Raw genomic sequence first — 14,769 nt, forward strand, 5'->3', positions numbered from 1 at the left:
CGGGGCTAGGCTTGGGCTAAGCTTTTAGTCTTCATAAACAGAATTTTGTTAGGCCTGAGCCAGAGCCTGACCTGACAAACGGGCCTACAACATGGGCCCTAGCTCGGCCCTAATAAAAAGTCTGAAGCTTGACCTAACAAAAGAAATGACTCACCACCGGTGACTGTGTTCACCGGTGCTGAGTTTGCATCTAAGAGAGAGAGAGAGAGAGAGTCGCCGCTGCCACCGATGCTTGTGTTTACCGCCTCGCCGATGCCTGAGTTCGTGTCTAAGATTTTGAGAGAGAAGAAGTGAGAAGAGGAACGAGAGAGAGAGAGAGAACTTACACCGGTCTACCGGAGTTTACTGGTTGTGCCGGTGAATGTTCAGTAGTTCTATGTTTGCTTGAGAGTGTGAGGTTGTGAGTCATTGTAAAAACTGAGAAGAGGTTTGGCTAACTAGCTTAGACAAGAAAGAGATGAATGAGAAGAGGGGTTAGGATATTAGGGTTTTTAGGTCTAACCTATAGGTCGGGCCAGGCCGAGCTTTTTTAACAAATCCCGAGCCCGGCCCACAACATAGTCGGGCTCGGACTTTTAGGCCCGAGGTCAAACCCACAGGCTCAAGTGTTTGTTCAAACCTATCCGGGAGCCGGGCTGGGCGTCGGGCTACCCAGTCTATGAACAAATCTACTATGAATGTATTAATTTTAATACCCTTAAAATTTTATCTTTTCCTTTTAATTAGAAAATAAATCAAAAAACAAACATGAGACTATTTAATTATTTTTAATATTAATCACTGCCTAACACTCCCTTAATAGTTGTTACCCTTTTAAGTGAACAAATCGTCCAACGCACCAACCGCGCTACCCCTCAATTGATTGGGGATATTTAAATTGACCCATAATAAACAATTTAATTAGGGCCACTCAAACAATTCAGTTTCTTAGTAATAATAATAATAATATATAATCCCTCCCCTATAGAAAATGGGCATCTTTATAACATCCCGTTCCTCGCATGGATCTCTTCTTAATTGTTCATACATTATGTCAGTAGTTATGTCTAGACAAGATACATGATTGGAGTCTTCAACAATGTATTGTTTTCATATTATTATAGTACCTTTTTCTTTCTCCCTCAAGTGGTACGGTTACATTTTCTTGGGACATGTTCCCATTTTCCATACTTGAATAGAATGGTGAGAGAGATGAAAAGTAAATGGGTTGGCAGGGTGGTGGTCTCCCTTCTAATATATTTTTATTTTCTCTTTGGTGCTGGTGCTGGAGTAGCATAGTTGATTTTAATTGTATCATCAGTTCACTATTTGTATAAGTTTGACTTGTAGATATTGATATTCATGGTGTTTGGAAGCATGGGTGATTTTTGAACCGATTTTTAAAATAAAACGCCCATGTATTTAAGACTTATTTTTTACAAAAAAACACCTTTATATGGGCAGTGAGCAATACTATACTGTTTGATAAGGTGATTTTCATCATCATTTTTCATATATGTATTGACAGGTAAGCACTATATAGAATACATATCAGTCAATCATTAGGGAAATGATTCACCGATGCATGAAACGTCAAATTATCGATGGAATTCCAACTTTTAAAACATACCCAATTTTTAATAATCGACTGAACCAAACAATGAGATACATGGACGTTTTAACAAATGCCCATATAGATTTGACATGACACCATTTTTTTTTAAAACAGCCACGGTTCCAAACCTCCCCATTGTATGAAATCGTAGGGTGTTAAATGGTCATTAAATTGTCATAAAGAAAGTATCCCACTAATGAAGATATTACATTGAAGTTTGTTTGTCGCCACCAGAGTAAAGAGCAAAGAGCAAAGAAAAGGGGTCTCCCCTGTCAGACAGGATGAATTTTTAGGGTTTGAAAAAAAAAGCATTAAATTGTCTTTTACGGGTGCTGCTGATATTATTATATAAGTTTTACAGGGAATTGCGAAGTATCCTTGCATTCCGAATCTTTATAATGGCAGAAGTATGCAAGAACCGACAAATTAGGTAAAAGCCCACTTGATACGTATTACCTTATACCGAGCGGTGGGCTGTTAATTAGTGAATGAATGCTTTCAATTTATTATTTTATTTGCCACTGCGCCACTTATTTTTTAAGTTGCGTTTGGCACTAGATTATTATGTTTTTGGCTCATTTTTGGTTCCCTTAGAGCCCAATGTTAAGAAGCAAAATCCAATTCAAAAAGCGCCTAATTTTATTTTATTTAATTTTAGATAACCCAAAAACAGGCACCTGATTGCAGAATTATAGGTTGCATCTAGTAGTACATAAGATGGATCATGGATGCTCTACCTGGGATCCATAGTTGTGGTCCATTATCATGTATATAATTCTGGGGGCCCAGCTCCTATTAGAAGTCGGTTTCATTCACTGCTCAAAGTTTGGAAGGATTATCATCATGTACGTACAGCGGTACAGGGTTGGATTTCATCACAAATTGTAAGCGATAGAAACGCAGGATAATTGATAGGTCTTGTTATTTATCACCAGATGGCCCATGGGCCATTGGAAAATTTGGAAACGATAAAAAACCAATAGCACAAACCCTGAGACCCTACTTGTCCCATAGGCCTACACACAACAATCTCTACTCTCTACACTCTCCAGGGTGTATATGGGGTCATCCACCAATGAACCATGAGGGGTATTAAACTTCACCAAGACAGACGTGTAATTTTTTTATTGTGTCTTTAATCTTATGAATATTTAATGGACAAAGCAAGATAAGACTTGAGAGATTGTATATATAGTAACAAAATACACTAATGCATTTATTGCTTAGTCATGGCTACTTTTATTTTGCTTTTATTTGGGGAGGCCCATTTTTAATTGGTGGAGATCTTGAAATCCACGACTGACTGAGAGAGTTCAAACTTCTATGACTATGAGATCTCAAACCCAATAATCCAAAGATCTAGAGAGAGAGAGAGATGTTTGGGGCAATGGGAGTGGTGTGAAGCTAGATACTGTATGGTGCTCTTGTAGAATGACGTAAACCCCACTCTGGCCTCTGCACATGTTACAACTCATAGTCATTACAAAAAAACAGGAAAGACAAACACTGCATTTACGGTTTTTGGCTCTTTTCTCTTCACATCTGTCTTTTCTTTTAACTTTTTACTTGGTTTAGCAAGTCAGTCTGAAGGCTGAAGCCACGGTAGCCACCCCCGCCAATCTTATTTTTAATAGCAGCGTTTTAACGAAGTTTCCTTTTATTTGGATTTTGGATCATTCAACTCAAGAATGCCCGATTCATCATATTCACTATTAAATGTCCAAAATTATTCATTTTCAAATCCCTCGATCCGAGTTCTGAAACATGTGTTATTGCACACTTGTGTTTCTTTCTCTGTGTGTAATAGAGTAATAGTAAACCAGTAGTAGTATTGGTGCGAATGGGAGGGACTAAGGGAGTAGAAGAGAGAGACATCATCTGTGAATCTGAAACGATGAAAACGGCAACCTATAGCTACAGCTAGGGTCCCAGCACAAGTACACTCTCTGAGACTCTGACTCTCCTCAATCAATTTTTAATCGAATCAGGGGAGGAGTCGGGATCTGTTGGTAGCAACTCAACATTGTTGTCAAAGAAAAGGGCTAGGGGAGGAGGGGGGGTCGGTGGCAGCCCCAAAACAAGCACCCCACCCTTCCCCAGAATAGTCGATTATCATATCAAACCTCAATCTCAATTACCTATTAACTAAAAAAGACGTCTCACCAACCCAAAAAGAATTCAAGATCGACTTCAAAATAAAATCAGAGAAGATTGTGATAGGAGTGAGCTCGAGGACCATAACATGATAACAATAACAATTAATTAAAAGGAGCATATGATATGATAGGCGTGCCCAATCCAAGACAAACCTGAAAATTATAAGCAAAACCATCCCTACATTTTCAGAACCTGTGGATCACCAAGTTAGATTGAGAGAGATTTGAGATCACTAAGTACTCGTCAGATTTTGGCAATTGTCTAATTTTGCTACCTCAACTGAAATCGCTTCCATCACTACATTATATTCAAAACATCCACCAATTTATTTTCTCTGCCGACAAACTCGATTCCAGGTGTCCAACTTCTAATCTAAATATCTAATCCCTTTGTTTTCAAGAGCTGCACAACGAGGGTAGCCCATCCCTCAACCAAGTGCAGGCGAGATTCAATCTCAAATCTCGACTACGATCAACAAGACACCTTATTAACCCGTTGGTTGGCACATTGCAATCTAATCCCTTTCACATTCTACCTTAACACCATTCCACCCCAAGAGAAATATTCTAATGGTATGGATGGGATGTAACAATGTTTAAAGGCTTAATATAAGTTTTTTTTCTTTTCTTTTTGCAAAAAAAAAAAAAAAAGAGGAAACAGTTTTCATATTTCATTGGGCAAACATGCAATCATGTACCTACTTTTTCAAATTTGGCTCATGAAACATTTTTAATTCAGTTTAATCCAAACTGACTTTCAAGTTAAGGTCGAGTGCAATGAAGCTCACAAATTTAATCAAACTTACATTATCTATAATATTTTACTTTTTTGATATTTACAATTTTTAATTTTTTATTTTTTATATAAATTTGGCTCATTATCAAGCTTCAACAGAACCAAGTTCTAAATCATATGAGCATTTGAGTTAAGCGAATTTCAAGTTCATATTTCTAGCTCAAATTTCAAATCGAGTCCGGATCTGAATTTGAATTAAGGGGTGAGCAAATGGACAAGTTCTACTTGGAACCAAATAGAACCAGCCTTGAGCAGACCTTATGCAATCTGTTACGGGATAGGGTCTAATTCTAAATTTTTGAAACCAACTTCCACCCAAATTAGTTTTAGGGTCTAGGAGTTTATCCTATTAGAATCATGATGAATTAGCCTTGGTGGAACCAACCTTAAAACTGAATTTGGGTTAAAATAAATGGTAAATGTTTTGAAAATATAAAATTTTGAACACAACCACTCAAATCGCAAAATAATTTGAAGATGAACCATTGAAGCTGAAATTGAATAGCTATATATTTGACTCAAATCCACCCTTTCATCCATCCATCCAATTACACATTTACACCCATATAAAAAAAAAAAAATCACAAACACAGAGGAGGAAAATTGCCTTATAAGATCTCCAACCTTTCCAGTTTCATTATTCTATATGTAACTTGCCTTTTCACCTAATCATCCATCTAACCACATGCTTCATTAATACCATACCACATTCAACAATACGAATATGCTTTCATAATCTGAACCGTGGTTCGAGCAAACGGCTGTTGTGGTTCAGTTTTGAAGGAAAAGAAGTTAAAACCGTCGTCCAACTCTGTTTTTTTAACCATCTAACTACTTCTGTAACCGTCGGTTGTTTCCCCTCTTCATTCATACAATACAACAAAACAACTTATTGGAATTTTGGTAGTAGGTGGTGCTTCCTTAATTCTCCATCAAAGTACTTTGGATGTAATATGACAGGACTACCCTCAACCTCAGTCGGTCTCAGTCCCCTCTTCCTTAATTCTTCTTCTCCAATCTCCATTCATCCGTTCGGCTTCGGCCTGTTGAAGGAAAATGAAACCGTCATCGTCATCCGTCATCCGTCCTCAATCACTCCAGATTCTGACAGCCCCGTTATTTTTGGGTTCTTCATTTACTCGACCGTTGTGCTCCTTCTGACACATTGCACTATTTCACTTCCATCTAACGGCGCAACCGACATCCTAACGGACATCCTTCCAGTCAATTCTCACGATATCTCTGCAAAATGTCATCTCTCCCCAACCAAACTCCAAAATGGGTCCATTCATCATCCTCAATCCGGAATTTCGGATCTTTCTTTCTCACATCCAAATAAACCCGTAACCGACAAATATCGCGATATTTTGTCGGCGTCCGACGGTCGACGGATGACTCACCGGAGTGAGTCCCAGATCATAATTCCTGAATCTAACGGCGTGTACTATATTTGTCTACTGTGATGTTGAGGTATTTTTCGAGTGCCACGTGTTTAAAGGTCGGAAGGTTGTGTTGTGACATATGTGGGGGCAAAAGGACCGTGTGGGTCCCAGGGCCCGACTGGAGTCTGGATATACCCAGCGAGGCGCGCGCGCGAGAGAGAGAGAGAGAGAGAGAGAGAGAGAGAGAGCTGCGAGCCTGTATTTATTCGCAGTAGCATTTGACCATGGTTGGACAGAGGATACTAAAGGGAGGAGATCGGGAGAGGGGAAAGAATTAACCCTAGTTAAAAGTAAAGGGGGAGGGCAAGGGGATTATCCCATGCTGTACGACTCCTCATCTTCTTTGCGTATAGACATCACCGACGCCGAATTTATATCTGCGGCATTTCTCTCTCTGTTCTTTCTTTGACCGGCGATTTAAATCAAAGTTTCCGGTGATTCTCGCCGGGATCTGCTCGACGAAATCGAATTTACGCAACGGAGCGGTTTATCAGATCGGCGCCGGAACTTCCCTCTATCTGATTGGAAAGGAATTCTTTGTAAAGAAGGAGATCGGGATTCGGGAGGCACTTTGTTATCTTATCTGTATATTTGGGAGAGGTCAGGTTCGGTTAGGATTTCTTTTCTGTTGGAGATCCAAGTGAGAATTTTGGTTTTTATGGAAATGTATGAGTTATGTTTGTGATTTGAGGCACATTTTGAGAGAGGAATCATTGGGTGAGCTCTGATGTTTCTGAGCTTTGAGAGGGGACTCGGGAGAGATTTGAGTTGATAGATAGTAGGGACTTTGTCTTCTCTTTTACAGGATTGTTTCTTAGGATTTAGGTGGGGTATTGGTTGGAATAGGTTCTGATTTAATTTAGTTTTGTTCTGAATTCGTTTATCATTTTCGGGAGTAAAAAGATTCGGGGTGGATAGCGACCTTGTGGGGTTCTTGAGATTAATTATAGATAGTTGAACTATTTGTTCTAATATTTTAATGCTACATAGATCGGAATCGAGGAAATTTTACAGTTTCAAGGCGTTTTGGGCTTGAGTTATGTTAGTGTGAAGAATCATCTCTTCCTAAAGAGAGGGCTTCATCTCTAACTGCTAACCGTGTATTCACCAACTCAGTTGTTCCCTTTGTCTCGATTTAAGATAATTAGATCAGAAATCAAAGAGAAGGGGGCTAGTTCTATCTACAAAAATTTCTCTCCTACTGTCCCTCAATTCCAGCTGGCCCCTCTGTCGATTACCACATTGGTGCTGTGTCGTCCGAGAATTCTTATCAGAACCCATTTTTCTGATGGAGTGAAAGAGTTCAACTTCGACGTCTGTATGGGGGAAGATAAGAGTCGCAGGGGTCGGTATCAGGATGTGCAGGCTGGAGAAATCTGAGAAGAAGTCTGATTTTAGAGTGGAGAAGGAGAAAAGGTGGCAGATGGCCTTCAAGTATCTGGGGGAGAGTAAAGTTGAAAAATTGAAGAGTTCAATGGTTCCCCGGTCTCGTATGAAACTCTGGTTGATTCGGGCGACGACTACCGTGTTGCTCTGGACTTGCGTTGTACAGTTGACAGCATTGGGGGAGATGTGGGGGCCGAGGGTGTTGAAGGGATGGCCGTCTCGCTTTACGCCTTCGGATTCCGCTTTATCCGTCAAATTGTCTTCTGCTCCAGCGAAAGTTGTCCTTCCTCCCAAAAGTGAGTTCCCAAACCTAACAATTTCATTCATTCTCACCATCTTTAGTTCGTTCTGTTTTTCTTTCGATTGATGGCCGATAGTGTTGCTCTTTAGGTTATTTAGATTAAAATGTATCCACATTTTATTGTTAAACAAAACCAGTATTTTCCCCTGAGATTTATACAGTAACTAAAGCATATCAATTGAATGGAAATCTAATTTTCATTTAGGACTGAACCCCGTATTACAGATTCTTTTTTTTTTTTTTTGGAGACTTGGCTCTCCTCTTGACTTTGGTAAGTTGAGAAGCTTATCAAGTTGGTAATGTCTCCAGTCCACTTGAACACTCTGTCTTGAAAATTTAATTTAGGTGTCACATTCCTTCTTTGTCTGTGCGCTATTGGTAAATTTTCTTTTTTTTTTTTTATTGGGGATTTCCTAAAGTGATTATTTTATCTTCTCCTGTGGTGCTTCTCATGTTCTTAAGTGTTCAAATTCGATAGATGGGGCTTTATCTTCATTATAGTAGGAAAATTATCATTCAGTCACTGATTATGGCATGAAATCCATGCTTGTTACTTTCATTCCTATGGTCAGGTCTTTCCTTTCAATTTTCTTACTTATAATAGTTGACTTGTTTCAGTTTGATATTTGCCTTTGTTGATGCTCATCAGACTCAATTGAGGTTGTGCTGATCCATTTGGCATCTTCCTTGTTATGATTTGTTTTTCATTTGGTAACTCTTAGAGGTTTTGTTTCTTGACATTAAACATAATTTGGGCCTTGTTACAGGGGTTTATAAGAACAATGGTTACCTGATGGTTTCATGCAATGGTGGACTTAATCAGATGAGAGCAGCGGTGAGTGGTTAGCCATTTATTTTGCATTTTTCATGCCCTTGCATTTTCTTCATGGTGGATATTCTAACTCATCCTTTATTGCTGTGTTTCCCTTCTGATTGTTTTACTTTTGATTTGCTCTACAGATCTGTGACATGGTTACAATTGCAAGACATCTAAATGTTACACTCATTGTCCCTGAGCTAGACAAAACCTCTTTCTGGGCTGATCCCAGGTGGGTCGATTTTCTTCCCCAGTTCATTTAAATTTATGAACCCTGTTTATTGCATTGTCATTTAATTATAGGGATGAAGTATTTCTGTAGGTGAATTTGTTATGAATCATGCTGTGCTCCCCAAGTTCTTAACAATATTCATTGCTTGTTGATATCACAGTGAGTTTGAAGACATATTTGATGTGGAACATTTCATAACATCCTTGAGGGATGAGGTTCGGGTATTGAAAGAGTTACCACCCAGGCTGAAGAGAAGAGCAGAACTTGGAATGGTCTATTCCATGCCGCCTATTAGTTGGTCTAACCTTTCATACTATGTTAATCAGGTCTGTTCTCTTTTCAACTTAACATTTTGTTTTGCATTGTTAGTTATGGTTTACAACTGTGCAACTAATTCTTTTATGAAAATAAAGAATAAAAAGTACAACTAATTTTCTGATTTTTTTTGTAAGCAGATCCTCCCTCTCATACAAAAGTACAAGATCTTGCATTTAAATAGAACTGATGCTCGCCTTGCTAATAATGGGTTGCCTCTAGAGATTCAGAGGTTGCGCTGTCGAGTAAATTTCAGTGCTCTACGATTCACTTCTCAGATAGAGGAGCTGGGAAGACGGGTTATTAAGCTTCTAAGGCAAAAGGGCCCTTTCCTAGTCCTTCACCTCAGATATGAAATGGATATGCTGGCATTCTCGGGCTGTACTCAAGGTTGCAACGATGAAGAGGTGGAAGAGTTGACGAGAATGCGGTAAGATACTAAGATTTATTCTTTTCTATGAAAAATATTAGGCTGTCTGCCATTCCTTTAACGACCAAAGCCCTCTTGTCAGATATGCTTATCCATGGTGGAAGGAAAAAGTCATAGATTCTGATCTGAAAAGAAAAGATGGTTTGTGCCCTTTGACACCTGAAGAAACTGCTCTAGTGTTGAAGGCATTGGATATTGATCGTAATTTCCAAATATTTATTGCTGCCGGAGAAATATATGGAGGACAAAAGAGAATGGAAAGTCTGGCTGAGGCTTATCCAAATCTGGTCAGTAGATGGAAGCAGAAAAATGAAGTCCTTGAATTCAGTGGACACCCTTCTTTTTTTTTTTTTTTTTTGCTACTAACTGCATTAGATTTCGAACAGGTGAGAAAAGAAACATTATTGGAACCCCCAGATCTTAGATTTTTCCAGAACCACTCATCTCAGATGGCGGCATTGGATTATCTAGTCTCACTGGAGAGTGATATCTTCATTCCTACATATGATGGAAACATGGCTAAAGTTGTTGAAGGGCATCGCAGGTACTATAATCCATATGATTTAGTTTGCGAACCTAGTTCTATTTTCAGGCTTTGGAATTAGTATGAACTCGTAGAAAACAAATAGACTGAGTTTAATGAACTTAACCTTGGATGAAGTTACTTGTTTTGGTTGTAATCAGCTAAGGAGGGAGTCTAATAGTGTCAATTGAGCCAGATTGAATCAGATTAAATAGCCACCCCAGCCAAGTCCTAAGAATAGAAGAATTGATGCATAACCTATCTTAAGCTCCCCACATCAGGATAATTTTCTTGAATTTAATCCCGCACTGGGTTATGTAAGATAGGAACCTATAGTGCTGCACTTACAGAACCATGCACAGTAGCAAAGCAGATGCTTCTGTTATTTTCTTATTTGTATGTTAGCAGAATACAAAACATTGTTAGGTGCAAACGTAAGTTGAAAATTGCCTCGGGGTGAGTGTGATATCCCAGTCTGCATAACTTGAGGTTTAATAAAACAAGCCTGTTGTTTTCTACGAGATAAATTTTTTGTTGTTTTTAATTCTTTTCAGATTCCTTGGATTCAAGAAGACAATTCTATTGGACAGAAAGCTTCTAGTAGATCTGATAGATCAATACAATGATGGGCTACTGGATTGGAACAAGTTCTCCTCTTTAGTGAAGGAAGCACATGAAAATCGCATGGGGAGTCCAACTAGAAGAGTGGTGATTCCAGACAGACCCAAAGAAGAGGATTATTTCTATGCCAACCCGCAGGAGTGTTTGGGACATTCAGATGAGCTATTGAGTAGTGCATGAGATTACGCCAAAGATTTATCTGTTTGGCTGTCAAATATCCCTCATCGCTATCCTTAACAGACAAAATGATGCATTTCCCTACAGAGGTAGAAAAGCGCGGGAAGGATTCTGGTCTAAGGAAAGAAAGGGCAGAGAGATGATTTCGGATTGGGGGGATGCCCCCCCCCCCCCCCCAGGGAAGGTTTATTGGGAAGTTGCTGGATGGTATTTATATATCTTTTTTATATTTACAAATAATACAATTCTTGTATAGAGAACGATTCCTGCTATTGCAGGACAAATATCACATCAGCTGTAATGTACAACAAACGGGGATTGAAATAGAGATTCAGTTTATTGGAATTGGGGGGACTCCGTGAAGGTTGGGTCCCTTTTCTTCCCATGAATGATGAATCTTCTCTGTTTGTTTATTTGATTGTCCATTGGATGCGAATTAAAAAAGCCTTCACCAAAAAGATTTGCCATACTTTTGAGTCTTGTGTGCCATTGATCAGTTTCTGACCACAAATTTCGTCAAACATACATATCTTGTTCGGTTGGAACTTAGAAGATTGCCCCGAGTTGCTCTTCAAGTGAAGCCTTGTTGATGTGTCTATGTGTTTTTTGGGTCTTGTTCATGACTATTATCAACTACCGCCACCGCGCCAACGTCCTTTTTGTATTTTAATTGTTTTGCCTTTTTTTTTTTTTTTTCTATTCTGGCCGGCAACCTACTCTACTTTCATTCATGCCGAATGCTCTAATGGTGGAATGGTGGATTCAATCTACTTTAGCAACTAATTAGATATGTTTTTCAATGGTGTAGAATTAGCGACTATGGAATCATTTACGTGATGTTTGATACCCTTTACATTTATTCAGTAAACGTTTTTTTCATTCTCTCCTGCTATTTTACATACATCAAAAATGTAAAAAGTAAACTTTGGTTTATGTGTATGTTAGCCAGTTATAGAAATTATTTTCACGCATTTATTCACTGTTAGGCTGAAGTGGTGCCTAGAGGTGCCCGGTTATTATAAATGGTTGCAATTATTGTATTTTTTGGTTTTATTAACAAATAAAGTACAAATATTTATTCAATAAACATAAACAATACCAAACACATAATAAGTGTTTGACACCAGTGCAATTTTCAAGCGATATTTTATTCTTAGAAAATTGCTTCATGACCTTTTCTCAGAAAATCTCATTTGGTTCTGTTTCATGCCACATCAGGAAGAAACAACTTTTTCTAAAAAGCGCATTTGGGAGCATGGCTTTTCTTTGTAGCATTTCCTTGTCTCATCCCATCCAACCCATGTGCATATGCTGTACAAAATTATTCTAATTCAACAGTATCAAAATACCCAGAAAAAATGGTATAGTTGGTGTAGAACGGGAGGAGAGAGAAGAAAACAGTCAATCGGGAATACAACGATAAGAAGAAAACAGCAAATCGGAACCGACGATTTCTGAAGAATAACAGCAAGGAACTATGTTTTGGCGAAGAAAACAGCAAGAAGACCCTGAGGAATAACTCCCGTTTTCATGCCGATGGAAGATAGAAGAAGACCCTGAATCAATTATTATCCGAGTTGGATTACACCTAGAACCACGTCGGATTGCGTTTTTGAATCCGTGGGCTGATTCAAGAAATGTTAAAACAGTATTTCCACTTTTCACTGAAAAAGGTGAAATTGGGAATTCTGAGGCAAAAACATTTTCTGACCATTTCTCGGAAAACACAGTGCCAAACACAATTTTCACACGATTCCGATTCAGTTTATTTGCTGATGTATTGTTGCGGCCACTTCAGACTTTAGTGAAAACGAATAACTAGAAAATCGCACCGGTGCCAAACAATCACTTAGTTGGAGAGTTATCTATATTCCGTAGAGTACAAGCTTCCATTTAGCCAAGATGGGAGACCTTCTAAAACACAAAACTGTGGACAAGAGGACCCAGTTTCTCACGAGTCACGATAAGGAAAGTGATGTTTGACGGTGCTGCTTGATGGCTCGTCGAATCTGTCTTTGGATGGATCTGCCTTACAAACCTGCTCGCAATCTGGGGTTAATCGATTGTGGAGGTTGGACCATTTGCAGATGCGGCTGGCCAAATATAACTCATATTTGCTGGTGTCCTCCAGGGTTCAATGTCACTAACATAACAAACAAGCCCCAGGTTGGCAATGTTTGAGAGAATCTTAGGCTAGTTTAGGGTGCAACGCAACCGTGCAATGCATTGTACTACTAAGTGCTAATCATTATTCCTCTTCAATGATAAAATTGCTGGAAAATGTAACAACTTCAATATAATTGAATACGGTCAAGTGTCCTTTTAATCCAATCCAATAAATTTAATTAATTAATTAATTTATGCCTTATTTGATTTTACTACAAGTGTTGGGTAGGCTGTTCATGGGTTAGGTTGGATTGGTTAACTAGTATTTTTTTCAACTGACCTGACCTGGTCGGATTACCTATAGATCAAACCGAAAGTGATCATCTATTAAGTAAAATCGACTTGGTTGGTTTGAGTCGGTTTGGATTTCAATCGACTCCAAGCTTGTACAGTGCACTTGAAGTCAAAGTGTTAATATTATATATAATATTTCAGAATATATTTTCTGGAAATATATATTTAAAACCAAAACATATATAGAAATATATCAGATTATATATAATCTAATTTCTAGAAATATATGTCTGATATATTTCAAAATATATATTTTTTCAGATATATATTTATTATTTAAAACTAAAATATCTATATTTAATAGATATTTTTTAGATAACTCAGTTCGGTTCGGTTTCAATTTTCACACATGAAAACCGAAATCAAACCAAATTATTGGTTTACTCATCCTTGCAACCCAAAACCAACCGATAGTGAAGAAAAACTGGTCAACTTGGGTTGGATCGGGTTGAGTTGTTTGGTTTGGACTTATTTGTGAATAGCCCTAGTGTTAGAATCACAAATTAAGTGGTAATTAAGTGCTTATGCATGTTTGCTAAAAGAAGTCACCAATAAATATATATTTTTTAAGAAGTACTTATAGAAAAAGTGACATGAGATTAGTTTTTTTTTCAACACTTATTGGAGAAGTGTTTATTCGAATGACATGGGACGATACAGTCCCTAATATTTTTAATTCCTAAACTACTCCCACGTGAGGGTTTTCTTCTCTCTTCTTCCATTTGAACTCCAAACATGTAGGGGGTGATGCACGATACTTGGTTTGTGATCGGTGATGACCAACGGTGAGAAGAAACGACCAACAAACCAGTAATTTTGCCAATGACTACCAATTTATGCATTCCTTGGTCGACTTGAACTAATTTTCTGGATTTTATTAATGCTTGAAACTCCCCTCTTTGGTGTGTTCTCAAATCGGTCTTGAGTGAGTTTAACAACGACAAGCCACTGTCAAAACGCCGACAAACGAAGGTTGGTTCACCCAAATGAACATCTTCCATGTTTGGTGTTGTTTTTTGGTTTTTTTTGAATGAATATTTGACTGAAATATTTTGGGTGTTTTTTTGGCTGCATTGTATGTGTGATGATTCTTATGGATAAGTAGGATTTTTTGGGTGTTTTTTTGTTCAAGATCATGCAAAAAATATGTTGAAATATGTGGTTGCAACATTTTTCTTGATTTTTTGTATGAATAATTAGTTAAATGATTGCATTTTTTATTGATTTGCGATTGCAGTTTTCTTTGTTTTTTATATGAATATTTGTGATGCTTTTTATATTTTGTTGTGATCAATAATTAGTTAAATGCTTCCATGTTTTCTTGTTTTGTGATTTCATTTTTTCTTTATTTTTTATACAAATATTTGTGATGTTTTTTATATGTTCTGATTAATAATATGGGAAATATGTTTGCATTTTTTATTGATTTGTGATTGCATTTTTTTCATGAATTTTTATATAAATATTTGTGATTGCATTTTTTTCATGAATTTTTATATAAATATTTGTGATTGCATTT

At 37.8% G+C, this 14,769-nt stretch overlaps 1 protein-coding gene across 1 annotated transcript; it reads left to right on the forward strand.

Annotated features, from left to right (window-relative positions):
• The first annotated feature begins 6,100 nt into the window (after window positions 1-6,100).
• Window positions 6,101-11,259, forward strand: LOC148854581 (rhamnogalacturonan I rhamnosyltransferase 1-like). Its single transcript, XM_088984325.1, has 8 exons — window positions 6,101-7,670; window positions 8,443-8,510; window positions 8,636-8,724; window positions 8,885-9,050; window positions 9,180-9,469; window positions 9,552-9,756; window positions 9,856-10,013; window positions 10,547-11,259. Exons 1-8 carry the CDS (start codon window positions 7,346-7,348, stop codon window positions 10,791-10,793), a joined length of 1,548 nt encoding a protein of 515 aa, XP_088840451.1. The 5' UTR covers window positions 6,101-7,345; the 3' UTR covers window positions 10,794-11,259.
• The last annotated feature ends 3,510 nt before the right edge of the window (window positions 11,260-14,769 follow it).

This window comes from Nelumbo lutea, chromosome 4 (genome assembly GCF_056320005.1).
Source record: "Nelumbo lutea isolate HS-2025 chromosome 4, American lotus-T2T, whole genome shotgun sequence".
In the NCBI taxonomy this organism is placed as follows: Eukaryota; Viridiplantae; Streptophyta; class Magnoliopsida; order Proteales; family Nelumbonaceae; genus Nelumbo; species Nelumbo lutea.

Excerpts from the sequence above, each read along its gene's own strand:
- LOC148854581 (XM_088984325.1), top strand. The coding sequence starts at position 7,346 with ATGTGCAGGCTGGAGAAATCTGAGAAGAAGTCTGATTTTAGAGTGGAG. Across the intron at positions 7,671-8,442 it reads AGTTGTCCTTCCTCCCAAAA|GGGTTTATAAGAACAATGGT; the intron begins GTGAGTTCCCAA and ends GCCTTGTTACAG. Across the intron at positions 9,051-9,179 it reads TTTCATACTATGTTAATCAG|ATCCTCCCTCTCATACAAAA; the intron begins GTCTGTTCTCTT and ends TTTTGTAAGCAG.